The sequence below is a fragment of the Canis lupus genome, chromosome 4 (assembly GCF_048164855.1).
Source record: "Canis lupus baileyi chromosome 4, mCanLup2.hap1, whole genome shotgun sequence".
Taxonomy (NCBI): Eukaryota; Metazoa; Chordata; class Mammalia; order Carnivora; family Canidae; genus Canis; species Canis lupus.
Window position 1 is genome coordinate 74,127,673 of NC_132841.1, and position 22,035 is coordinate 74,149,707.

General features: G+C 41.9%; 2 protein-coding genes across 24 annotated transcripts in view; one reads left to right on the forward strand and one right to left on the reverse strand.

Moving 5' to 3' along the window:
* DNAJC21 (DnaJ heat shock protein family (Hsp40) member C21) overlaps window positions 1-19,688 on the reverse strand; it is a 44,097-nt gene extending 24,409 nt beyond the window's left edge. For 19 of the 20 annotated variants that reach the window (XR_012030277.1, XR_012030275.1, XR_012030274.1 and 16 more), the window contains exons 1-10: window positions 18,554-18,987; window positions 14,565-14,670; window positions 12,357-12,450; window positions 10,692-10,815; window positions 10,259-10,381; window positions 8,016-8,320; window positions 6,993-7,144; window positions 4,732-4,819; window positions 1,967-2,125; window positions 1,516-1,558 (exon numbers count right to left, since the gene is read on the reverse strand). Coding sequence is in view for 2 of the 20 variants with exons in the window: in XM_072824929.1 (XP_072681030.1) it covers window positions 1,516-1,558; window positions 1,967-2,125; window positions 4,732-4,819; window positions 6,993-7,144; window positions 8,016-8,320; window positions 10,259-10,381; window positions 10,692-10,815; window positions 12,357-12,450; window positions 14,565-14,670; window positions 18,554-18,586 (1,227 nt within the window). In the remaining 18 variants the exon portion in view is untranslated. Of the gene's footprint in view, window positions 1-1,515; window positions 1,559-1,966; window positions 2,126-4,731; window positions 4,820-6,992; window positions 7,145-8,015; window positions 8,321-10,258; window positions 10,382-10,691; window positions 10,816-12,356; window positions 12,451-14,564; window positions 14,671-18,553; window positions 18,988-19,531 lie in introns of those variants that run through there. The other variant, XM_072824930.1, reaches the window with a different exon arrangement.
* A 427-nt stretch (window positions 19,689-20,115) lies between these two features.
* Window positions 20,116-22,035, forward strand: part of RAD1 (RAD1 checkpoint DNA exonuclease) — a 60,842-nt gene continuing 58,922 nt past the window's right edge. For 2 of the 4 annotated variants that reach the window (XM_072824959.1, XM_072824965.1), the window contains exons 1-3: window positions 20,116-20,429; window positions 21,139-21,320; window positions 21,840-21,987. The gene's annotated coding sequence lies outside the window, so the exon portion shown is untranslated. The remainder of the gene's footprint in view (window positions 20,430-21,138; window positions 21,321-21,839; window positions 21,988-22,035) is intronic. The other 2 variants (XM_072824960.1, XM_072824967.1) reach the window with 1 other exon arrangement.

Below are 22,035 nucleotides of genomic sequence, written 5' to 3' on the forward strand. Positions count from 1 at the left end.
TCAATTTCAGTTTTCTGGAAACTGAATATAATTCAATTACATTCATCCTGGTGGCTTATTCAGATTTCTTTTTCTGACCATACAGAACCTCTCCCAGTCTGAAGTTCCCTGATTCTCTGTATTTGCTGCCTCCTGCTCTTCAATCTACCAGTTCATGTCTCCACACTACCTTCCCTTCAAAAAGAACCGAGAAAACATCAGGAAAAGTGCTACATAAAACGAGGTCTGAACTGGGGCTTTCTTCCTGATAGAAGCAGAAATTATCAACAAGAGTTATTAATATAAAGGAATACAGCTTTGGAGGGGGAAAAATGATGTAGCAAACAAAGCATTTTCATTAGTAAGAAAACACAAATACAGGTGTTCATTACTGTAATCTACAGGACCTACCCTTTCCGACTCAAGACAAGACAGGCTTGGGTGAGGTATAAATCTGTCTTATCTTGTCTTTATTCTAGCGGTCCTGGCACACACAAAAGAGAGGAAATGTTCTAAGCTAATGACTATAGAGTCTTCGAGTGGAAGACAGGATGAGTCATTTTATAAAGGAACATATAACTTGCTATGTGGTTTTATAATTGAAGCAAAAGTTCCGAGTCACAGATTTTAACAGTGACAAATTCCTGTGTCATTTATCATTTTTGGAATATGAAACAGATAAAAAATTTTCAAATATTTAACCACTTGAATAGATAAGCCAAATCTAAAGTTTTATGAAAAATTATTCATGTGTTACCTAAATTTTAAAAAAATTTTCTTAAAAATTATTGTTAACTAAATTTTCTCAAAAAGAACTATAATATTTAATACTAATGTAAGCTAATATAAGTAGATTATGTTAAAATAGAACAGAAATCAACTCCATTCCTTTAAGAACCACCAAATACCCTTAGTAAAAATGAACAAACTCATTGTGTTTTTATACATCTACAGGACTGTTATGCATATATAACAACATAATAATTTTTTATTTAAAAATAGTCTTAAGAGAGACAGGATTTAGACACCAGGTTTGAAATATACTACTTACATTTCTGAGTAATATTAAGAAACATTGTTTTTAAGTTTCACAATCACTACACATTTCTAATTAACTTTTCCTTTTGCAAATTTCATTTATGTTGTTGCCAAAAGAAACTCAGATATACAATAATCAACCCTCAAATTTTCACATATTTCTGATTTTAACTGTTGTCCTGATTTAAATACCCAGTCATCCTATGTGTCCAGATATTTTAATATTATCACTCAGCTACATAGTATCAGGGAACTAATTACACTTGTAAAATTTTAAGACATACCAACAACAGTAATTAAGTAAATCAGCAACATACATATTAATAGGGGAAAAGTGTTGAAAAAAGAAAATGTTTTTAACTCCCTTCAATCTCTTTTATAATCAATATAAAATTATAGAGTGAAAACCCCTCTCCTTAATACAAGCTATACTGAAAAGACAAAAGCAGTCCCACTTTATATTTGATATTTAGTGTTAATAAAACTTTTTTAACACACCTGTGCTGGTTTCTGTTTCTTTTTCTTCTGCTTTTTAGAAAGCCTAAGAATAAATAGAAATCAAAATGTCAAATATTTAACTGTGACAAAGTGAAAAAAAAAATTAAAACACTATTGATAAGTAAAAATTTAAAAGTATTTAATAACATAAGGTATTAAAAAGAAAATATTCACATCATTAAAAAATTAGAACAGTGGTTCCATTGATGGCAATTAGCATATCAATTACCTAGGTATACAAGTTCTTTTAATACAGTCATAATGTATTCTGTAAAAATTATATTTGACATCATACTTTTACCCCTTTCAAAACTGTAAGTTCCCTTGAGTAGAAAAAAAATATGTGGAAAATATTAGCATAACAGAGCAACTTCTTTCAGCTAAAATAGCATTTAAATGCAATCTCATCTCTAACGTGTTAAGTACGTTCTAGAAGCATTTTTAGAAGTACTTTTGTTTTGGTGCATCTTCTATTTCTTCCTCAGAATTGGCATTCAATGGATTTTCATCAGTTTGAGGTCCTGAAAAATTTTCTTCCTCCTCCTCCAACTGTTGTTTTAACAAAGCAACCATTTCCCGATGCTTCTTTGATTTTTCATGATTCCTCATACTGAAAGAACAATCTGATGTTAGTAACTGCAACAGGAGTCATATATGCCCAAATATGTGGCCTGTATTAAGTGCAACCACATAAAAATTCATTTTTCCCAGTAAGGAAGCAAAATGTTGGCGATCTTATAAAGAGCAGCAGAGGAACCCTGTCAGGGCCAGCCCGAGACTGTGCTCTTCCCTCCCTGTCTCTCAGCATTCTCCCTACCTTCTGTCCTTTTATCTACATATCCTCTTCCAATTTTTTGGGTCAAATTCTCTATTATTTTTGTTTTCCAATTCTTAAAATTCAGATCTTCCCCACTGTTTCCTCTTAACCACTGAGTATTAGCCAAGTGTGTACACGTTCCAGGTTATACTGGGGCTTTGAAAGATCCGGAGAAGTTACAAGACAACATTCCAGCTTGGAGAGAAGACCACTTGGGTTATGATGTGAGGGCCTCAAGTATCAGAGTAGTTTACCTCCTTTTGCTTCTTTCAGTAACTGCCTTTCACCTTTAATAACTGTCTTTCCTTTCTCATTCCCACTATCCTCAAAGTGAGTTCAGATACATCTCCACCTTCTGCCTAAATATCGATGAGCCATGTCTCTTCCAGTGCATCTATGGGCCACGAAGTAACATTCCACAAAACAGGGTTGACAACACTTAAGTATCAGAGTTATTAGATGAATAAGAAAGTAGGAAACTTATGTCAGTACATTAACTTTATCTCAACTGTTCAGATTCTGGTTTTCTAGTTTCAGTTGGTACTCTTCCTTTCCACTAAAATTCTTTGTACCATGGTTTCTTAGAGAAAATGGAATGTCTTGTGCCAGAAAGTAAGTGCTCAAAAAATGACTGGGATATGTTAAAAGGATGTAGGAGTCAGGAACCCACACTAATCATATCTGGAAAAGTCTGAGCATGAGAAGCACAGTAATAAATTATAAAATGCTGAAAAACTTCACAAATTCATACTGATAACAGACGGATAGATGGAGGAAAGGCAGACTCTTTTATTACAGTAGAAGGCCTGATGAGGATTAATAATGTACAAGGAGCACTGGGACCAGAAAAGCTCCCTTTTGGAACCATTATGATGACAAGTGGTACCAGCTGAAATCATAAATGAACGCCAAATCTAGGATATTTGATGAGGAGCAAGATATCTGCCTAACTTTAAAGTGTCTCTCCACAGATTAAACACGCTAAAATCAGTTGCAAGGGAAAAAGTATCAACTCTACAGTAGAAGAGTTAGACAGTGCCCTGGCTGGAAGGGCAGACACACATTGTAGGATTCCAGAAATAAAGCTCTGAGGGCAGCACTATATGCTGATGCACTGTTCCAGCTGGATACAGAACTTGAATCTAATCATGAGGAGGAGATGGACAAACGGAAGATGATAAATACTCTGGTAAAAAAAAAATATGTTAAAAGGGCCCATATTCTGAAGTGACAACAGCATAGACAAGGGAACTGGTCCAGATTAAACAAGACTAAATAAATGAATGCAATGTAAGATCTTAGACTGGACCCTGATCAGAGTGGAAGAGACACCGTACAGGACACCAACAGAAGTGGAATACGGGCAGTAAGGAGATGAAAGGACCACATCAATGTTATAAAGTTCCTGAAGCTCCCAGCTGTACTGTGATCAGCTAACAGAGTATTCTTATTCTTACTCGTAAGGAATATATATTGAAGTACTTAGAGGTAGAGGAGTATTATGTATGTAACCTACTCTCAAAATATTCAGAGAAAAACTGTGTATGTGGAGCAGACAGGTGGGGGAGAGAGAAATGGGGTGCGCACAACTGGGGCAAAACATTAGCAACAGGTGAATCGGGCACTTGCAACTTCTACCCTTGCAACTTCTCTGCAGGTCTGACGTTATTTCCAATAAAAAATAAAATTTCACATCTCCTTCACAGTTGCTTTTGTTTTCTTGCTTGTTTCTAACTCTTCTGCTCTTGTCACTTCTCTCACCACTCCACAATTTTTCCCTTTGGGGGTTTACGTCAATACCATTTACGACTCTCACACCCCCACTGTCATCCTTCCATCTCCTTTCTCCTTCACTGTGTTTCATTTCTTTGTCCCTGGCTGACTCTACTTTCATTTTCTGCCCTAATCTTTTCCCTCTCTTTATAATAGTATCCTTTTAAATACTTCTCTATTCTTCATTGTTTCCAAAGGGGGAAGTCCTTCTGCTTCAGTGAGTATAATTTAGGCAGGACACGTTTAAAGCTCGTAGGGTGGCAGCATTGGCCTGCACGGGCGTGTGATGGCTGGAAGTGAGTTTGCCACCAACAGAGACCAGCTTTGGTCTAGCCCCTTGTCTGTGTGACCGTGCCTTCTTTGTTGCAACAAGCAACATTTCTTTCTAGAGATGCACCCATGTTTTAAAAAGTAGCCATCACATAGGAATACTGGCATGAATGACAATCAGAACAACATGCTTAACCACCAGTACAAATCCTTCTTCCTCCTCTGCTGGACAGAAATTCCCCAAAAGGACAGGTAGGAGGGTTGGTGACCAATTGCTAAGAGAACTTTCCTTTTAGGGCTTTTAGTGTTCTATTTCACCTCAGAAGAAAAGGGGAGTTCAAAGATCTTAAACTTACGCCTTTTCAGTCTTGAAAGATTTGTCACATGCTGGGCAGTAAAGGTCATCGTACAGCTCAGCATCCTCAGCTTCATCACTGTCTTTACCTATGAGAGGGAGGCCAACACTAACTATCTTGTTTGAATAGAATCCAAATCTTAATCATGTTAACAAATTACTGTCTTTAGTAATGATCTAACATTACACACAAATTAGAAATTGTATTTCCTTACACAAAAACAATAACATTACTAGGATTTGAACTGACCTTTTAAAAGCAGCCCTGGATTATAAGGGGAGGCTTCCAAATCAACCACTTTTCTTTCCAATTCTTCTCTTAAGTCTACTGAGAAGACTCAAAGTCTCTCAAAGTTCTCAGTGTGAGCTAAATTCAGAAAATCAAATGCCACTTTCATAGCTCTACTACAAAGCAGTTTCTTCAACAAAGGTTTTTCAGTTTACCTCTTAAGCAAGATTTGATGTGAACACATTTGTAACTGTAATCCACTCTTAAATGCTTAAATAAATTTAGCTTATAACACTCATCCTTATTTGACAGGCTGGTCATAAAACAACATTTTATATGTAAACTTTAACATGTCTTTACACCGTTGTTTTTTTAAAAAGCTTGGGGCTTTATTACAAAAAAATAGTTACTATCAATATAGTCCGCAAAATCTAAGCAACTAAAATGTTGAACTAAAAGTCTCTACAAAATCCCATAATCTATCTAAGAAATAAACAAGTAAATTGATTGCCATTGAGACCAATATATGGGATCATGCAAGGAGATCAATAAAGATCCCAGGGTCTCTCTCCTATGGTCTACGCTTTTGTTCTTTATAAATAAGGGATATTAATACGATTCTGAAGGACGTTCTCATTGAATCCATAGGTGATTAAAACTTATCCTACCTAGTATTGTTTAATAAATGGTGTTATTGTGCAATTACCTGTACCCTTTCAATATACTATATAAATGATTAATCAAAGAGTTAATAAAGAATGTTGTATTTGAAGTCAAAATCTGGATCTAAAAACGGTCATATGTTAGGCCTACAGGCCAGCTTCTCAAAATCTTATTTTTCTCTTCAGTAAAACAGAGATCATTCTATGAGCAAAACTTTCATTTAAGGGGTATTGTGTGAGGATCAAGCAAACTCTTGCATGTGAAAGCACTTCATAAATTTTACATAAAACTTTAATTATGCCACCTCACATTTATAGAATGCATTGTAATTTTCAAAAGATTTTCACACATACTATGTCTAAGTCATTAACAAAAAGTTTCATTTCATCATCATTTGGAGTAAATAAAAGTCCATCGTTTTATCACTTAGCTGCTAGTCTAAAACAACACATCTGTAGATACGGTCAAACTGACCCAGATCTGTGCTTAGATCTTTCCACGTTATTCCTCACGGAATAACTAGGGACACCGTGAAAAGTCAGGTATTCTCAACAATGCCTAATCCTCGCCTTTTCAGGTGGTCTCATGCCTGTGCTCTAACAAGAGGTGCAGAAAGGACACTTTACAGCACACCAAGAGGAGCCCCTAAACAAAGTGAGAAATGAGAGGAAGAATTTGTATACACCATGTAGACTCCTGTACAGTTATCAGTTTTTCTGGAAAGAGTTGCTATTAAAACTTGACCTACCGAGCTTTATTGCGGTTTCCTAAGTAATCAGCAGTCACACCTGTCAATATGCCCATCTGCGAAATTATTCATGCAGCCAGAAGCACACAAACTGTTTGTATGGCCAGAAGAGTTTATTAATCAAATAAACTCTGGTAGTCTAGGAAATTAGACAGCTTCAATGGACTACCTTTGCGTGGCCTATACAATACAGTTTTCCATTTTAATTGCCACATTTAAAAATCAGAAGAGGTCATATAAAAATCCAGATTTCTGGGTCTGCTTAAAAAGCACACGAGGGGCAGCCCAGGTGGCTCAGCGGTTTAGCACCACCTTCAGCCCAGGGTATGATCCTGGAAACCCAGGATCGAGTCCCACATCGGGCTCCCTGTATGGAGCCTGCTTCTCCCTCTGCCTGTGTCTCTGTCTCTCTCTCACTCTCTCTCTCTGTCTCTCATGAATAAATAAGATCTTAAAAAAAAAAAAAAAAAGCACACGAACACAAAAACCTTGGCAACACTGGTTCTGGCAGTAGCTGAGTCTGCAGCCACTCCCCCACCCCCCTTCTTACACCTGGGCCTCTTGACCAGCCCCTGCACACACAAACATTTATTTTCCCACATTTCCTAATGAATGAAGTTACCTTCGTGCCCATCTTTGAGTTCAGATTCCTCCATCTCCTCTTCATCTGATCCATCTCCAAACTCCTTCTCATAGCGCGCCTCCATCTCCTTGAGCTCCTTCTCCAGGTCGGCCACGGTCATCCAGCTCTGCTCTCTGTACTGCTCTGCCAGCCTAGATGCACAGCACAGCCTCGCTTACTCAGAGAAGCAGGTCTCCACATTTGTCCCACTTACCCTGCAGGCTTAAAACCCACCCTCCTGGAGAGAGAGGGCTCCTTCCCCCTACACTGTCAGTGTCTACAAAGTTTTAAAATCTGTACTTCGTTCAAATGAAGGCAAAGTCACTCATCTGTTGTGTGGTTGGTTTTAACTACTCTATTAGACGATGGGTTTGGGAAACTCTAACTCTTTGCAAGTTATTAAAAGCCTTGAGGTGGTTTTAAATCCGAAGTGCCAAGTAAAGTGCTAATTTTCCAAAAATGAGGGATGGGGCAGGAAGAATTTATATAAGAAGTGAATAATCTTTAAAAGAATGCTACGATGCTCTGGACACAATGCTTTTACACTATCTCCAAGTAACAGAGCTTTAAAGATACAGAAACGAATTAAGAATCTGGAGCGTACAAAGACGCAGGGCTACAAGGTGGGGCCAAGCGAGGGCACTGCACTGACGTCTCAGGTTCAGTGCCTGCCGCTGTGATTGCCTTGCTATGTGATCTTGGACCCGTCTGCCTCGCCTCCTCAAAAAGATGAGGAGAAAAGCCAGGCCTTGCTTTGCAGAATTGCTGTGTACAAAGCGCTTAGAACAGGGCCTTGTGCAGAGGAAGAGATCAACTGACAGTCATTACTATTACATCTCACGAGAGTCTGGTAACGGGTCTCAAGTATAAAGGGCCTCTGAAGAAAAACATGCAGTGCAAAAGAAAAACATTTTCCTGGAGGCTAATGAAGCCAGGATGATGACATGGCCCCCCATGGAAGTGCCCCATCAGGCCTGGCCCCATACCTCTACTGAGCAAGGGGCCCGGCCACGCATCCCATACTTTGCCTGCTTCAGCTTCTGCTGCCGCCTCATCTCCTCTGCCTTCCTCGCCTTCTCAGCGTTCTGTTCCTCCACGAGCTTCCGATGCGCCTGCACTCTCCTGTCTCTTTTCCGGATGAACGCGACCAGCTGACGGACAAGCTCATTCTTCTCCTTCCTTGCTTTGTCGCGAATCTTTTTGTTTTCTTTTTCCATGGCTCGTTTCTCCCAGCGGTTTGAAGCTTGTCGTGTATCATATTCTTCCTTCCAAGCAAAGCTCTTCTGAGTGCAGAAACTCTGCCAATAGGCATAGAAAGGATGGACTACCTAGAGACAAAGAAAACAAGTAAAATGCTGAGGTTTAAGAATTTTTTTTCTTCAGTGAGGCAGCAAGTTATCACTGACGCAAAACATCTTTTTTCATATACGTAACATCACTACTAATCAATGGAGGAAACAGTCCTTTCAGGGCTTTATAGAATAAAGCACTCTCTAGAACAAACTGAATAAGGCGATTAATGGGATGGGACCACATTCAATAAACAGCAAAAAGTAAAGGAGAACACTGTGAGGGAGCTGAAAGCCCCTCCAGGAAGGGAGACAGAGGAAGAAGCTTACGGCATAGGACCAGTATCCATTCTTCTTAAATAAAGAAATGGGGAAAAAACACACTGATAAACGCTAGTTATAAACTGGCAATTCGGGCAGCCCAGGTGGCTCAGCGGTTTAGCGCCGTCTTCAGCCCAGGGCCTGATCCTGGAGACCCGGGATCGAATCCCACATCAGGCTCCCGGTGCATGGAGCCTGCTTCTCCCTCTGCCTGTGTCTCTGCCTCTGTGTGTGAGTGTGTGTGTGCCTCTCATGAATAAATAAATAAAATCTCTGCTAAAATAATAGAAAATAATCTCATCAAGAGAGTGATCAGAGGTCTGGGGGAAAAGCTTTAATGATGCCCATACAAGCAATGTCACCTAGTTTATTATTATAAGTGGAGAAATGGATTGGTACTATTAAATAGCTTTCCTGAGGGATCCCTGGGTGGCGCAGCAGTTTGGCGCCTGCCTTTGGCCCAGGGCGCGATCCTGGAGACCCGGGATCGAATCCCACATTGGGCTCCCGGTGCTTGGAGCCTGCTTCTCCCTCTGCCTGTGTCTCTGCCTCTCTCTCTCTCCGTGTGACTATCATGAATAAATAAATTAAAAAAAAAAAATAGCTTTCCTGAATCATGGGGCATTATTGTGGAGGAATTCAGATTTTCTCGTTTTTGGCAATGTCTGGTTCCACCCTGTTACTGAAGCTTCTTTGCCTGTGGACATTGAGTTATTTTCTGCACTGTAGACACCTAACATTTCAAGTTAGAGTTTGCTTTCTATTTTGCCCCAGCATGACACATTCTCATATAAGCTCATATGTGCAACCTGAAAAAAACTTACAGTTGACCGTGAAAAATGTCTTGATAAGGCTTTCATCACACATCTAGAGAACAAATTAAACAACATAGATACTGAGGCTACAAAGCCACCATTATAAATGTAGACGCTGCCACGTGTCAAAACTGGATTCAACAAGATTCTTGGGTGGCTCAAAGGTTTAGTACCTGGCTTCAGACCGGGGCGTGATCCTGGAGACCCAGGATCGAGTCCCGCAGCAGGCTCCCTGCATGGAGCCTGCTTTTCCCTCTGCCTCCCTCTCTCTGTCTCTCATGAATGAATGAATGAATGAATGAATAAATAAATAAATAAATCTTAAAAAAAAAAAAAAAAACTGGATTTAAAATAATGCAAAGACTCTTCTTTCTAAAAGAACATAGAGTAACTCCAGAGTGACACCAGAATCTAGAGAAGAAGGGGGAACACATCCAGCCATCCAAAGCACCAAGCATGACATAGACCTCCTGGGGCATGCTTGGAACCTTTGAGAAACCCAAGTACAACCAAGAGAAAGATATAAGTATGTGAGCAAAATATGCTGCTCTCAGCAGGAAAGATAAGGGCAAAGCAATAGCAATCACTTTAAACTGTTTTGTCCCATTTAAGGGAAGTTCTTAAAATGCTAATAAACTTGAATGGCCCATTTTGAAGTAATTTCACTACATAATTGTCCAGAAATGCAATAAAATTTTCACAGGCAATAAATATCTGTCATCTTCAACTAGTAAAAAAATAAAAATAAATAAATAAATAAATAAATAAATAAATAAATAAAATCTTTAAATACATAAAATAAGATAAAATAAAATAAACTGGCAATGCAATTTTCCTTTACCGTATCATAGTCGCTCTGGGAGTCTCCAAAAGTGGGGAAATCTTCCATCTCCTCTTCTAACACAGATTCTAGTTCTTCCTTCGCAATCATTTCAAAAACATTACGATAGACTGTATAAAAGCCCTAAAAAACAGTAGCAGGAACACAAATTTTTAATAGTTTTGTAGTCTAATCACAGAACACGATTTTAAAATGTAACATGAAAAATTTTAATGTTAAAGAATTACAGGCTCAAGCTCTGTCACTGCAAGAACATTTAGGTTTCAACTGGAGGTTTCCATATACTGATAATTTAAGTATGAAGGCAAATGTTTTTTCAGTTTTCAAAATGAACACCATTTCACTTTTCTATTATAAAATAGTTTTAAGAACTCTCTTTGTGTTGAAAGTCTTGTGCTTAATAGGAAATTAAGAGTGAGTTCATTTATCTTACCTTTTCATCATCTCCATAACCAGAGTAACAGGTCACAGTGAAATAGTGAAGCAAATCTAAGCTGTCGTCTTGATATTCCCCATCAAGCCCACCTTTAAGTAGAGCTTCTCTATGATTATCATACCTAAACAAAGCAAATTAGTATTATCAGTGAACACTGAATAAATAAGAATTCACTGGCTGCTTTACTCTGAAACAGCCAAAATATTATTATTATACATTTTAATGTGTCCAATCCACACTCAAATTTTTTTTTAAATATCAACATGAAAAGATTTAATAATCTTTCACAGAACTGATTAAAATTCTGACTGCAACTTCTAATATGCTGTAGGCAAGTACTGTATAATACGATAACAAGTACATTGTTCATACAGTAATATAAACAATGGAATTTAATTAGCCAGAGAATTTCCATGACTCCCCCCAAAAAGTAGCTGCATTTCTACAGATAAGAAATATTACTAAATAGGTCAGGCACTGGACATAATCTGCTCCACAGACTGATTATGTATTTGTGATCAGATTTACCAACACAGACCAGAACAAGACTCTTCTTAGGTTTATGTAAACAGCCCAGGAGTTTCACACATACACAATTACTCCATATAATAACTCTGTCCCCAAAGATGTAACAGGAAATCGAAGCTCAGCAATACTAAATACCTTGTCCATAATCACAAACCCAATAAGCAGCAAAGCTAGAATTCCAGACCAGGTCTCCTACATTAGAAGGACCATGTTCCTGGTAATTGTGCAGTCTGGCCTGCAGGTAACGGGAGAGTTAATTAATAGCAGGGGCTTCAGATAAATGATAAGAGAGTCCTTAGCATAGAATGGCCACCTGAGATCTGGAGAAGAGGACAGAACCAAGGAAGTCAGCAAAGAAGCAAGAAAGAAAAGAAAGAAGTTCCTAAAGAAAGACAAAAGCATTTCTAAGGCCAGATCTCTGAAGTTTTCAGGAGGAAAAAAAAAAAAAAAGTAGAATTCTCTCTCTGATTATCGTATAAGGCAAATTTTAAAGTCAGCTGTATTATTTAACACACAAGACTCACAGAGCAGCACTGAATACCCCCCTGCTCTTTGTAACAGCAGGCTCCTGCACATAAGTTATGTAAGGGCTTAAAACTTATTCTTTCATAGCAAAAAGTTCATCAAAAAATCTGAAAATGCAAACTTTAAACAGAGAAATTTTTGTCTGGAATGGTATTAACTTATCAGGTCATCCTAAGTAAAAGTATCTGCCACAGATGTAGAAGCTTAACTCTGTTTCTTCATATAAAGCAGTTCTTGGGGGAAATACTGCAATTGTTGCTCTGAAACACTCTTATGACTCTTATGTGTTTTAAGAACAAGTCAACATTCTTGTGTAACACCAGTAAACTGGTTATACACCAGAGACATCCCATTTAAGGAGAAGTTACTTCACAAGTATCAAAGTTAAATCTATTTAATGTTGTCAAGCTTTGTTCCACCACCTATAAAGTAATTGGAGTAATTACATCTAAGGTTCCTTCTGACCCTAATACTGCATTTTATATAATGAAGATGAGAGATGACTCAGAACACACCAAAACATTTGACAAATATACATTTTTCGAATCTCCTATTGATAATTCCTCCCAACAGAACATGTTAAGATAGGAGGGACAGCATGATGCTCACCACGCTCTCTCCTGAGGGTCACTCAACACGTCATATGCTGCTTGGATTAATTTAAATTGTTCAGCGGCTTCTGCGGCATTATCCAGATTTTTATCTGTTAAAAATAAAGTCACAGATATTCAGTCAGCAAACAAGTAAAGGACAGAATCTTTTATTTTATTGTTTTAAAGATTTTTATTTATTTATTCATGATAGACACACACAGAGAGAGAAAGATGCAGAGACACAGGCAGAGGAAGAAGCAGGCTCCATGCAGGGAGCCCGACGTGGGATTCGATCCCGGGACTCCAGGATCGCGCCCTGGGCCAAAGGCTAAACTGCTGAGCCACCCAGGGATCCCCAGGACAGAATCTTTTAAAGGGACTTCTCCCATCACAAATGCCATAAGTAGGTGAGGAGTGTACAAAACAAAGAAAAACAATGAGGGAAAAGCAGAGAGATCTGGGTGAGAGCTGATAATCAGGGTATGTGAGAACTATCTACTGGAGTAGAAACTGCAGGCTTTCCACTGAGCCTTGGTGCATCACCTGAGCACTCAATCTGGATATCCACAAAGGGGAAACCCTGAGGTAACATACATTTTATTTTTAGAAAAAGCTATATATATATAGTTTTTTTTACATATAAATAGTTTATGTATATAAATTATATATATATAGTATATATATATATACACACGTCAAATCAGTTATGGAAGGACTTATTATTAGGGCTAAATTATGTTTACTGTTTGCACGGTCTTTCTGTTTTTTCTTTATCACCATAGAGCAAAATAAATCTCATAAAGCTTTAAAAATATATACCGATTATTCTTCCCTTGGCTGTGCTTCCTTAACTCTGAATTCAGAAAGTCTCTCTGTCTCAGGCAGGTAGGCAGCTCCCAAGGTGGCCCCCAAGGACCCACATCCATCTCCTAAGAGCCACACCCTGCGCAGCCCCCTCACAGGTCACCAGGGTTGCTCTGTGGGACCAACAGCAGGCAGCAGAAATGAGGATGCCACAGTAAGTTACTTCTGAGATTAGTTTGTAAAAGATGGCAGTTTCCACCGTGGGCCCTCGCTGTCTCGGATCGCCCTGGGAGGAGCCAGCTGCCTCGGCATGAAGACGCGGGGAGAACAGGCCTCTGGCCCGCGGCCAGCAAGCAAATAAGGCCCGCCTGGACCACGCGGGGGAGACTGAGACGTGGACTTTCCCAATGAGGATACCACTCATGGGAAACCCTGAGCCGAACCACCCAGCTAAGCCGCTCCCAGATCTGATCCTCAGACACTCAGTCCATGTGTTTTGCGGTGTTTAAAGCCCAAAGCTTTTGGTAATTTGTTATGGAGCAATAGGTAATACACTCAGAAACTAAAATATTTTGAATCTACTCTGGACCATACCAAAATCGTAGAAGCTGCAACTTAATACTTGCCCCGAAGAGGCCGGAGGTAAAACAGGACAGAAACCTATTCCCCATGAATAATCTTGCAGCCTTAGAACGAGACCCAAGGGCATCCTGCCTCCCCGTCTTAGGTACCCGGCGTCCAGCCCTTCAGGTGGTTTCTGCTCAACCACTGTCACTGACAATACCCTCTCAGGGCCAGCTCTCTTTGCTAAGATGCTTTAACATCAAAAGCTCTCAATGTTCTTTTAGAATCACGGTAATTCTAACTTGAATGAAAAACAATCTCCCTCCCCGCAGCCCGGGTGTAAGTGGCAAGTACTACAGCGCAAGTCTGAACCCCCTCCCACGGCGCAGCGCACGTGAAGCCAGCCGACGGCCACCTGCAGGTCCCCCTTCTCCCGCACTACACACTCCCATCTGCCACCGCAACCACAGTCCTCTACTTCAAGCGCAGGAAAGACAGGCGCCAATGGTCAAAGAGCCATTCATCACTCCCTTCTCTTCACATTCTACTTTTAATCACTATAGCTCATAATGTTAACTTCTAGCAACAGCAGCACATGACCTCATTGTGAATTTACGGCTGACAAAGTTTCTTGTGTTTTTCATACTGACAAGCCAACTGGTAACTACATAATGGGTTTTTTTAAAAAACTAAGATATAGCTCTGAATCCATTCTGTGGCAGGCACTAAAGGTTAGACCATCCAACGCCTCTCCCCTTTTCTACTGCAGCCTCTACTGTGGAGGCTGACTAAGCTCAAGGACTTGCTTTCCAGCCTCCCTTGCTGCTAGGAATTGGCCATATGACACAGTTCTGACCAGTGGGATGACAGCAGAAGTCTATTAGTATATTTTCCTCCCTTCCTCTTTCTTCTTGTCTTGCATGTGGACATGATGTTTGGTGCCTCAGCAGCCATCTTGAGACCTTGAAGGAAAAGCCAAGAGGTTCACAGAAATATTAACGAATCACTGAAACAATGCAAGGAGGCAGCTACCTCCAAGCCTTCTTGTGATAAGAGAGAGAGAAAAACACCTTAATTTAAGTGATTATAATTAGGTTTTCTGTTCTGTCCAACTAATACCACTAAATTCTATCTCGTTGTGGCCCTGCTGCAATCAGGTTTTAGGTAATGCAGGACAGTCAGTGGTCTATTGTCATTATTTTAAGTTTTGATTACCACTCTATGAAAGATACTACTACTAGAGCTGCCTATCCAGTACCTAGTCTCTCCTTCCTAACAAAACCGTGGTTTTGTTCACAGTGGTAATGTACCTAGTTAAAAAATTCACCTCCCCAGATGTTCTGAAGGATGGGGAGATTAGGTGACCCAGTTTTAGCCAATGAAATATAAACACATGGCAACCAAGTAAAACTTTCCAGGAAAGATTTTATTTTCCATATGAAAGGGATGGGCTTTGGTAGCACTCACCTTACACCCTTAACACAGTCCAAAGTCAGTCTAAGGCCTACAGGTGATTATGAGGATTGAGGCAAAGACTGCTCCTTTATTCCCTTCTTCCAGTAACAGTGAACCCTGATTTTGTGGCAGGTATGGGGTCCCATGATAAAAAACTCCATTTCTCAGTCTCCTTTGAAGCGTGGCATGACTGTGACTACATTCCAATCACTACCACCATAAAAGTGTTATACGACAGCTTTTAGGGACTTCCTTAAAAGGCAACCAGCACACACGCTGCCCCTGCTCTACCCTTTCCTCCTCCCTTCTGCTCCCTGGGACCGCCAATGACCACCCTGGACAGTAAGTGAGGGCCCATCTGAAAGGAGCTAAGCAGAGTCCACAGACCTCGCGGAGGAGAACTGCTCCACCGCAGCTCACCTGCCGGTCTCTGTCTGCACCTCGACATGAGAGAGCAAGAAACTTCTAGCTTTGAAGCTTAACTGTTTATACTCGGTGCAAACACTCAAGCCTTAGAGTCAGGACAATGGAGCATGTCTCTGACCGTTTCATCATCAAGAGCTGGAGCTACCAAGATGGGCCCTCTCTGGATTTCTTGCTAAGGTGAGAAAAACAAAACTATTTGGTTTAGTTACTGTAGCCATCGTCCTGTCACATGCAGCTCAACAGTCCAGACATGCTTTAAGGTGAAAGTCATGATTTCTACATCTTTCATGATTCAAAAATACTCATGATTTCTACATCTTCACCAAATCATTCATAAACTTTTTGTCATAAATAAAAAAGCACAGTCCCAATTAAAGCAGAATGGCAGAAAATGCCAGCAAATAAATCTTCCCACATAAAACAAAAAAGGTGACTGGGGGAGGTATGTGGGTGGTTCTTCTTCACCTTTTAATCAGTACTGTACTCTGTTGTCCTGTTTCTTCCCACTCCCTTCCTTCCTCCCCCAAAGAAGTTTGGAGAAAGCTCAAGCTTTCAAACGCAGAAAGTCCATCAATGTATCAGCTGAAAATAAGACCTAACTTCTTACTGAAGCATCTTCTTAAATAACTTTTTCCCAGCCTGTCATATGGCTCTTTATTTCACTTAAACATACCTGAACTGGTTGACTATAATGTTAAAGTGAGATTGAAAAGCATAAATGCAATAAGTTAAAAAGCAATAATAAAGAAACAAAAAGCCCACATTTATTATTAGCCACATGTAAAGGCCACAGGTATTGCAAATCCAGTCATCCAAATTTAAAAAGCATTTTCACACTATTCTTTGTGCTTTTCTCTGGATCCACTATGCATACTCTTCTATTCCCTCCCAAACTTTTTTAAGGTGCCTTTTGGAAAATTCCATGGATTGAGCCTTTTAAGTTCTGTCTTGAGGGAAGCCAGGCTTCCTGAGAATACCACTTCCCTGCAGGGCTTCCTCCTGGGGCTCCTTAAGCCACAGCCCTCATACGGCAGGTCTGGTGCTGGAGCTGGCTTCCTCCTGACTGCTGGCCCTTCACTCACCTCCGAGGGCAAACTACATTCCTTCCAGATTCAAACCACTGGCCACCTTCTTCCCCTTCTCACTGTCCACACATCACTCAACCAATCTCCCTTAACTCACTGAGAATTCTAGCACTTGGCTCAGTTTCCATCTGCAGATACTATGATCACCATGGGTGACCTCAATGTACTCTGACCTCCTGGTCTCCCTACCCCCAGTCTTGGTCGCTCCAATCCACTCTCTCCACAATAGCCAGAGATACCTGAAAAATAAATATCTTTGTCTCCTGCTTCCGACTTTTCAGTGGCTTCCCAATGCCCTTAGGTTAAAATCCAATGTACCTAATCCAGTTTACCCCAACCTCCATGACCTGGCTGCTGCTTCTCGGGCCATGCTCACCACTTCCCCTTCCTGCACTCTGCTATGCTTTGTCTTGCCTCCCTCCACCTGTATTAACTGCTTTCTGCCTTTAGTCTTGCCTTAGAGGTCACTTCTCTGGGGATGCACATCTCTCCCACCTACACACAAACCCAGTCCAGGTCAGGCATATGTGCTCATAAGCATCTTCTATTGCCTTCATACCATCCTGATCTCATCAGACTGCAACTGCCTGTTTTCCTGTGACTCTCTGATGACTTTGTGCCAGCAGGGAAGGGACTGTCCCTGTCTCATTCACACATCAAAGTGCTCGTGGCATCAAATAAAAACCTTCCCTTCACAAGGAGTGATCTCACTGGAAGTAATGTTGACCCTACTGAAGATTATGTTCGGTGGCTCAACAAAAAAACAAATACCTTTAACAATGAAAAATGAGCAGCCTTTGTTTTGAAGTACAAATTCTTTTTGGAGCAAACCCCATATGTTAACCTCAGAAACATCTAACACAGAACCCTGCACACAGCATGAATTAAACATTCGCTGACTGACGGACGTAACAAATTAACAAGCCATCATAATCCTGTGTTGCCTGGAGAGGATGTATCCTTTAAGTGTACAGGCATCTTCACACCAAAAGATATTTAGGATGTTATGTTTTATGATGGCATTCAGAGAAGACATGCACATTTCATTTCTAACCAGTTAGGTTTCAAAACAGTTAGTGATGTTTTAATAATGTTTGCATACTTCTTCCTCCCTTCCTTGCACTGATTTCCAATTAATCACCAAATCTGGTAATTTTTCCTTTACAGCATCTTTTCAACCTGGCCTGGCCCTTCCTTCCCACTGACCCCCAGCCTGGTGTGGACCCTTCCATAGTGGAACCTACCTGACTTCTGTCTCTGTCCCTCTGCAGTCCACTCACGGGCCCTCACAGTACCACCTCAAGACAGCTTAATAAAACCAGCCATTATTAGAAAAACAAATTCGACAGTCCTTAGCCTAACATTCAAGACCCTTTACAATCTGATCTTAAAACTACACTAAAAAAAAAAAAATCTTAGTATTATCATCAAAATTATATATGCATTTGGTCACAAGCATCAATCACATTTTTCCAGCCAGAAAAGGCAAGGAATTTCTAACTTCCTTCTAATTCCTACTCAATTTCTGATGAACACCCTTATTACTCTAAGAATATGGTTCAATACTCTTTAGAATTATTCATTTTGGATTTAATTAATTTTGACTTCCTGCTGTGATGAATGTTTAGCTTGCTTACTTTCTTCCTTTCCAATATATATTTAAGTTCCTCCGTTGGTGATCATTACTCTAAGTAACAAATCCATACCTTTATTTCTTGTTCAACCCCAGACATTACCCTTTGACCATTTGGGTCCCAAGCCCCTCCTTCAGCTCTTCTCTCAACACATATTTTCAGATTTCCAATAAATACTGTCCTCAAACTGCCCCTGGACCATCTCTGGTCCACCATGATGCTGTTGCCTCTACTTTTAAGCTTACCTTTCCCAGTTCCATTCCTCTAGGATCCAGCATAAATCTAGGCTCCTCTGCCAAGGGGAAGCCTCACTGCCTCTCAGGACACAGTGAAAAAACTTCGTCCCCAGAATGCCTGGGGCATTTGTTAGTTGTTCTACGAATCCAACTACCAATTGTGTGTGTTGTGCTGTTTTGTTTGCACTTGTATTTAAGATTTCACGGCTTAGGTACAGCATGTTTTCCCAGCAAGACTCTTGGGATCTCTAAGCACTTCAGAATCTTCCTCTGGTGCCTTGTATATACTGGAGGTTCTAGCGCTAATACGTAAACCTCTCAGAAGCCTCAAAAAGCTGAGGTTCAACGACAGCCCTTAGTTTCCCAGTCCGAAACCTCCCAGGAGCCTGACCTACCACCAAATAAAACATCCAAAGGAAGCGTACTTCTAAGTACACGGGCAAGCTTCGCGAGGGAAGCCACCGCCTTAAAAGTCTCGGTCTGCAGGACACCCGAAGGGGAGTCCGGGTCTGAATTTCAACGGCTTACCGGGAAAGGAGTCGGGGCGGGGGGGGGCACAGCTACTTAACAGACAGCCTGGATTTCAGTAAGCGGCCAGGCTTCACGCCTGGGCAGCCGGGATTCGGCGATGAAGCTACGGGCAGCTACGGGCAGCTACGGGCAGCTACGGGCAGCTAGGCGGCCGGGACCAGGCGCTCGGGGCCCCGGCCCCCGGGAGGAGCGGGGAAGGCGCTAGAAGGCGCTGCGGGCTGCGGGCGCGGGGCGGCCGGGAGGGGCCGGGAGGGGCCGCGGGCGCGGGGGCTCCGGGGCAGCCGGGCCGAGGATGCGGCGGGCGGCGGGCGGCGGCAAGGGCTCTGCGCAGCGGCACCTGGCCCGAGCCCGAGCCCGAGCCCGCGGGAGGTCGGGGCCGCCCAGGGCCCCGCAGTTATTCGGGCTGCGAGGGCTGCGAGGGCTGCGAGGGGTGGCGGGGGCCCGGCTCGTAGTTACCCGGGTGCCATTTCAGGGCCAGCTTCCGATAGGCCTTCTTGAGCTCCTCCTCGCTGGCGTCGCGCCGCACCCCCAGCGCTTCGTAGTGACACTTCATCGCCGGGCCGGGCAGGGCGCCGGGGCCGGGGCCGGGGCCGGGGCCGGGGCCGGGGCCCGGGGCGGGGCGGGGGCCCGGGCCCGGGCCGAAGGGGCGGCGGCGGCGGCGGCGGCGCTGCTGGGCCTCCTCGGCAGCGGGAGCCCAGCGCCCGCACCGGGCCAGCCAGCGAGCGCGGCGGCGGCGGCGGCGGCGGCAGCGGCGCGGGGCGGCGGAGGCGCGCGACGGCCACAGGCGGCGCGGGCTGCGGCAGGCGGGCGCGCGGAGGGGGCGGCGCCGGCGGCCGCGGCTCCGCATGGGCTGGGGGCGGGCCCGGCTCCCGGAAGGCTGCGCGAGGCGGAGGCGGGGCCCGGACAGGTGGGAGGCGGGGCCCGGCCGGGCGGGAGGCGGGGCCTGGATAGGTGGGGGCGGGGCCCGGACGGGCGGGGGCGGGGCCCGGACGGGCGGGGGGCGGGGCCCGGACGGGCGGGGGGCGGGGCCGCGGCGGGCGTCATAGTGAGCGGCACAGTGGGCCGTCTGTGTAAGGAGCGCCAAGTGGGCAGCCTGCCCGAGGCTGATGGGGAGTCTGATGGGAGATTCTGGAAAACACCTTGTTTTCTGAAGATAATTTCTCAGTGGAGCCCCGTTTTTAGAGGAGGCAACTCGGACTCCAAGTAGTCGAGTGGTTCATTCAGGCCTCCCCAACTGCTCAATGGCAGGATTCAGGTGGACCCAATACCGGGTGTAACTCTTCAGTTCTCTCCAGCCGCCACTCATCGAGATCTCTAATACTGCTCAATCTGACCAATATGCAGAGAAATAACGGTAAATATGATGGCCTAAATTGGAACAGTGGGAGACAGCATCAACACATTTTTTAAAACATACCAAATGTTTTACCTCCAATATGGGTAAAATTGTGCTAACCCCATCCATCCATTCCTCTCTAATCCTAACTTTCTGGTTTCTAATCCTACATTTCCTAGTATTTAACCATTTTTTCCTTGATCTAACTGATAAGAGTATTACAGGATGGGAGATCCCTACAACTGTTCCAAACAATTTGATAAGGTATCAAAATAGTATTCTAATTATCATTTAAATATGTTGGTGAAATATGTACACCAATGTATTTCATTGTAATGTGGAATGTTTACATACATCAGTTGTTAGGTGTCGGTTTCGTCAACCATGCATAAAGAGGTTTGGCTCTATTGCTAACATCTATTGTACAAGGTGGTCCCTCGTTTCCCTAATACTCTGCCCTATCAATCAAGACCAACCAACCCTAAACCTCATCAAGTTTTTCCACACCACTATTCAACCAACTCATACTCAAAATTCATACACCTGCCTCCTTTTCAAAGAAGGAAGATACCACACACCACCTTAGTTTGTAAATCGGCAATGGATAGTTGAGTTTGAATACAGGGCAAAATAGAAACTCTCCCCATTTGAGAATGGCTTTGCGGTAGGAATAAAACGTGGCTAAGAAAATAACTTTTTTCCCCCAACTACATCTGGTTTTGTTTAGGACTTGTGAGTCACCTGCCTTTTTCCTCCTGAGAGAAGAGGGAACTCTTTTTGCCTGTAACATTGTACAGCAACGTAAAGACAATTACACTGGATATAAATTTGTTTAAAGAATTACCTTTGTTAAACGAGTTGGCTTCTAAATGAACATGGACTATAAAGACGAATTCTCATTCAAATGAGGTACTCCTATAAATGACTGTAAAAGGGAAGTAATTTGGGACAGGAAAATATGTAGAAACTGATAATCAAAATTGTAAAAAAAAAAATCCATGAAAACTCTACAACACACACCTCAGAATATGTTAAAAGTTTGGGTCTTCACTCAAACTCACAACTTGTTGAGCCAGTTTATTTTATAACCTATAATTAACTTCTTGAGATGTGAGTATTTAAATTCAAATCCTGAATTACAGCTTTTCATCCCGGGCTATATTCAATTGCTGAAATAAATCAGCTTTTTCTCCCCCTGCACTTAACCAGATTTGGTCTTCATTACCAGACACAAGTATTTTAAGTGAACCTCTTAAAAAAAAAAGTGAACCTCTGAACTGACCTACCTGCTTAATATGAATTGCAAGATAAGTAGCCTAATTTAGACTATTTCAAAATAAAGTGGCCTCATTGTACAATCAAGGCCTTTCTTTGAAAAAAATTAAGAAAAAATGAAATATAATAGAAAATCAATTGTTCTGTCTACAGATTTAAAGAACAAAATTAAAATACAAGTGAGGAACCGGGAAAGATGTATAGAATAACTCAGCCATAGAAGAGCTCTTACAAATTAGTAAAAGAGAACTACAAAAACAAGATTAGTAACAAAAGAAAAACTATTATCTTCCCCAAAAAGGTATTCTTTTTTAACTTACCAAACTGACAATGATTATTTCACTGTTGT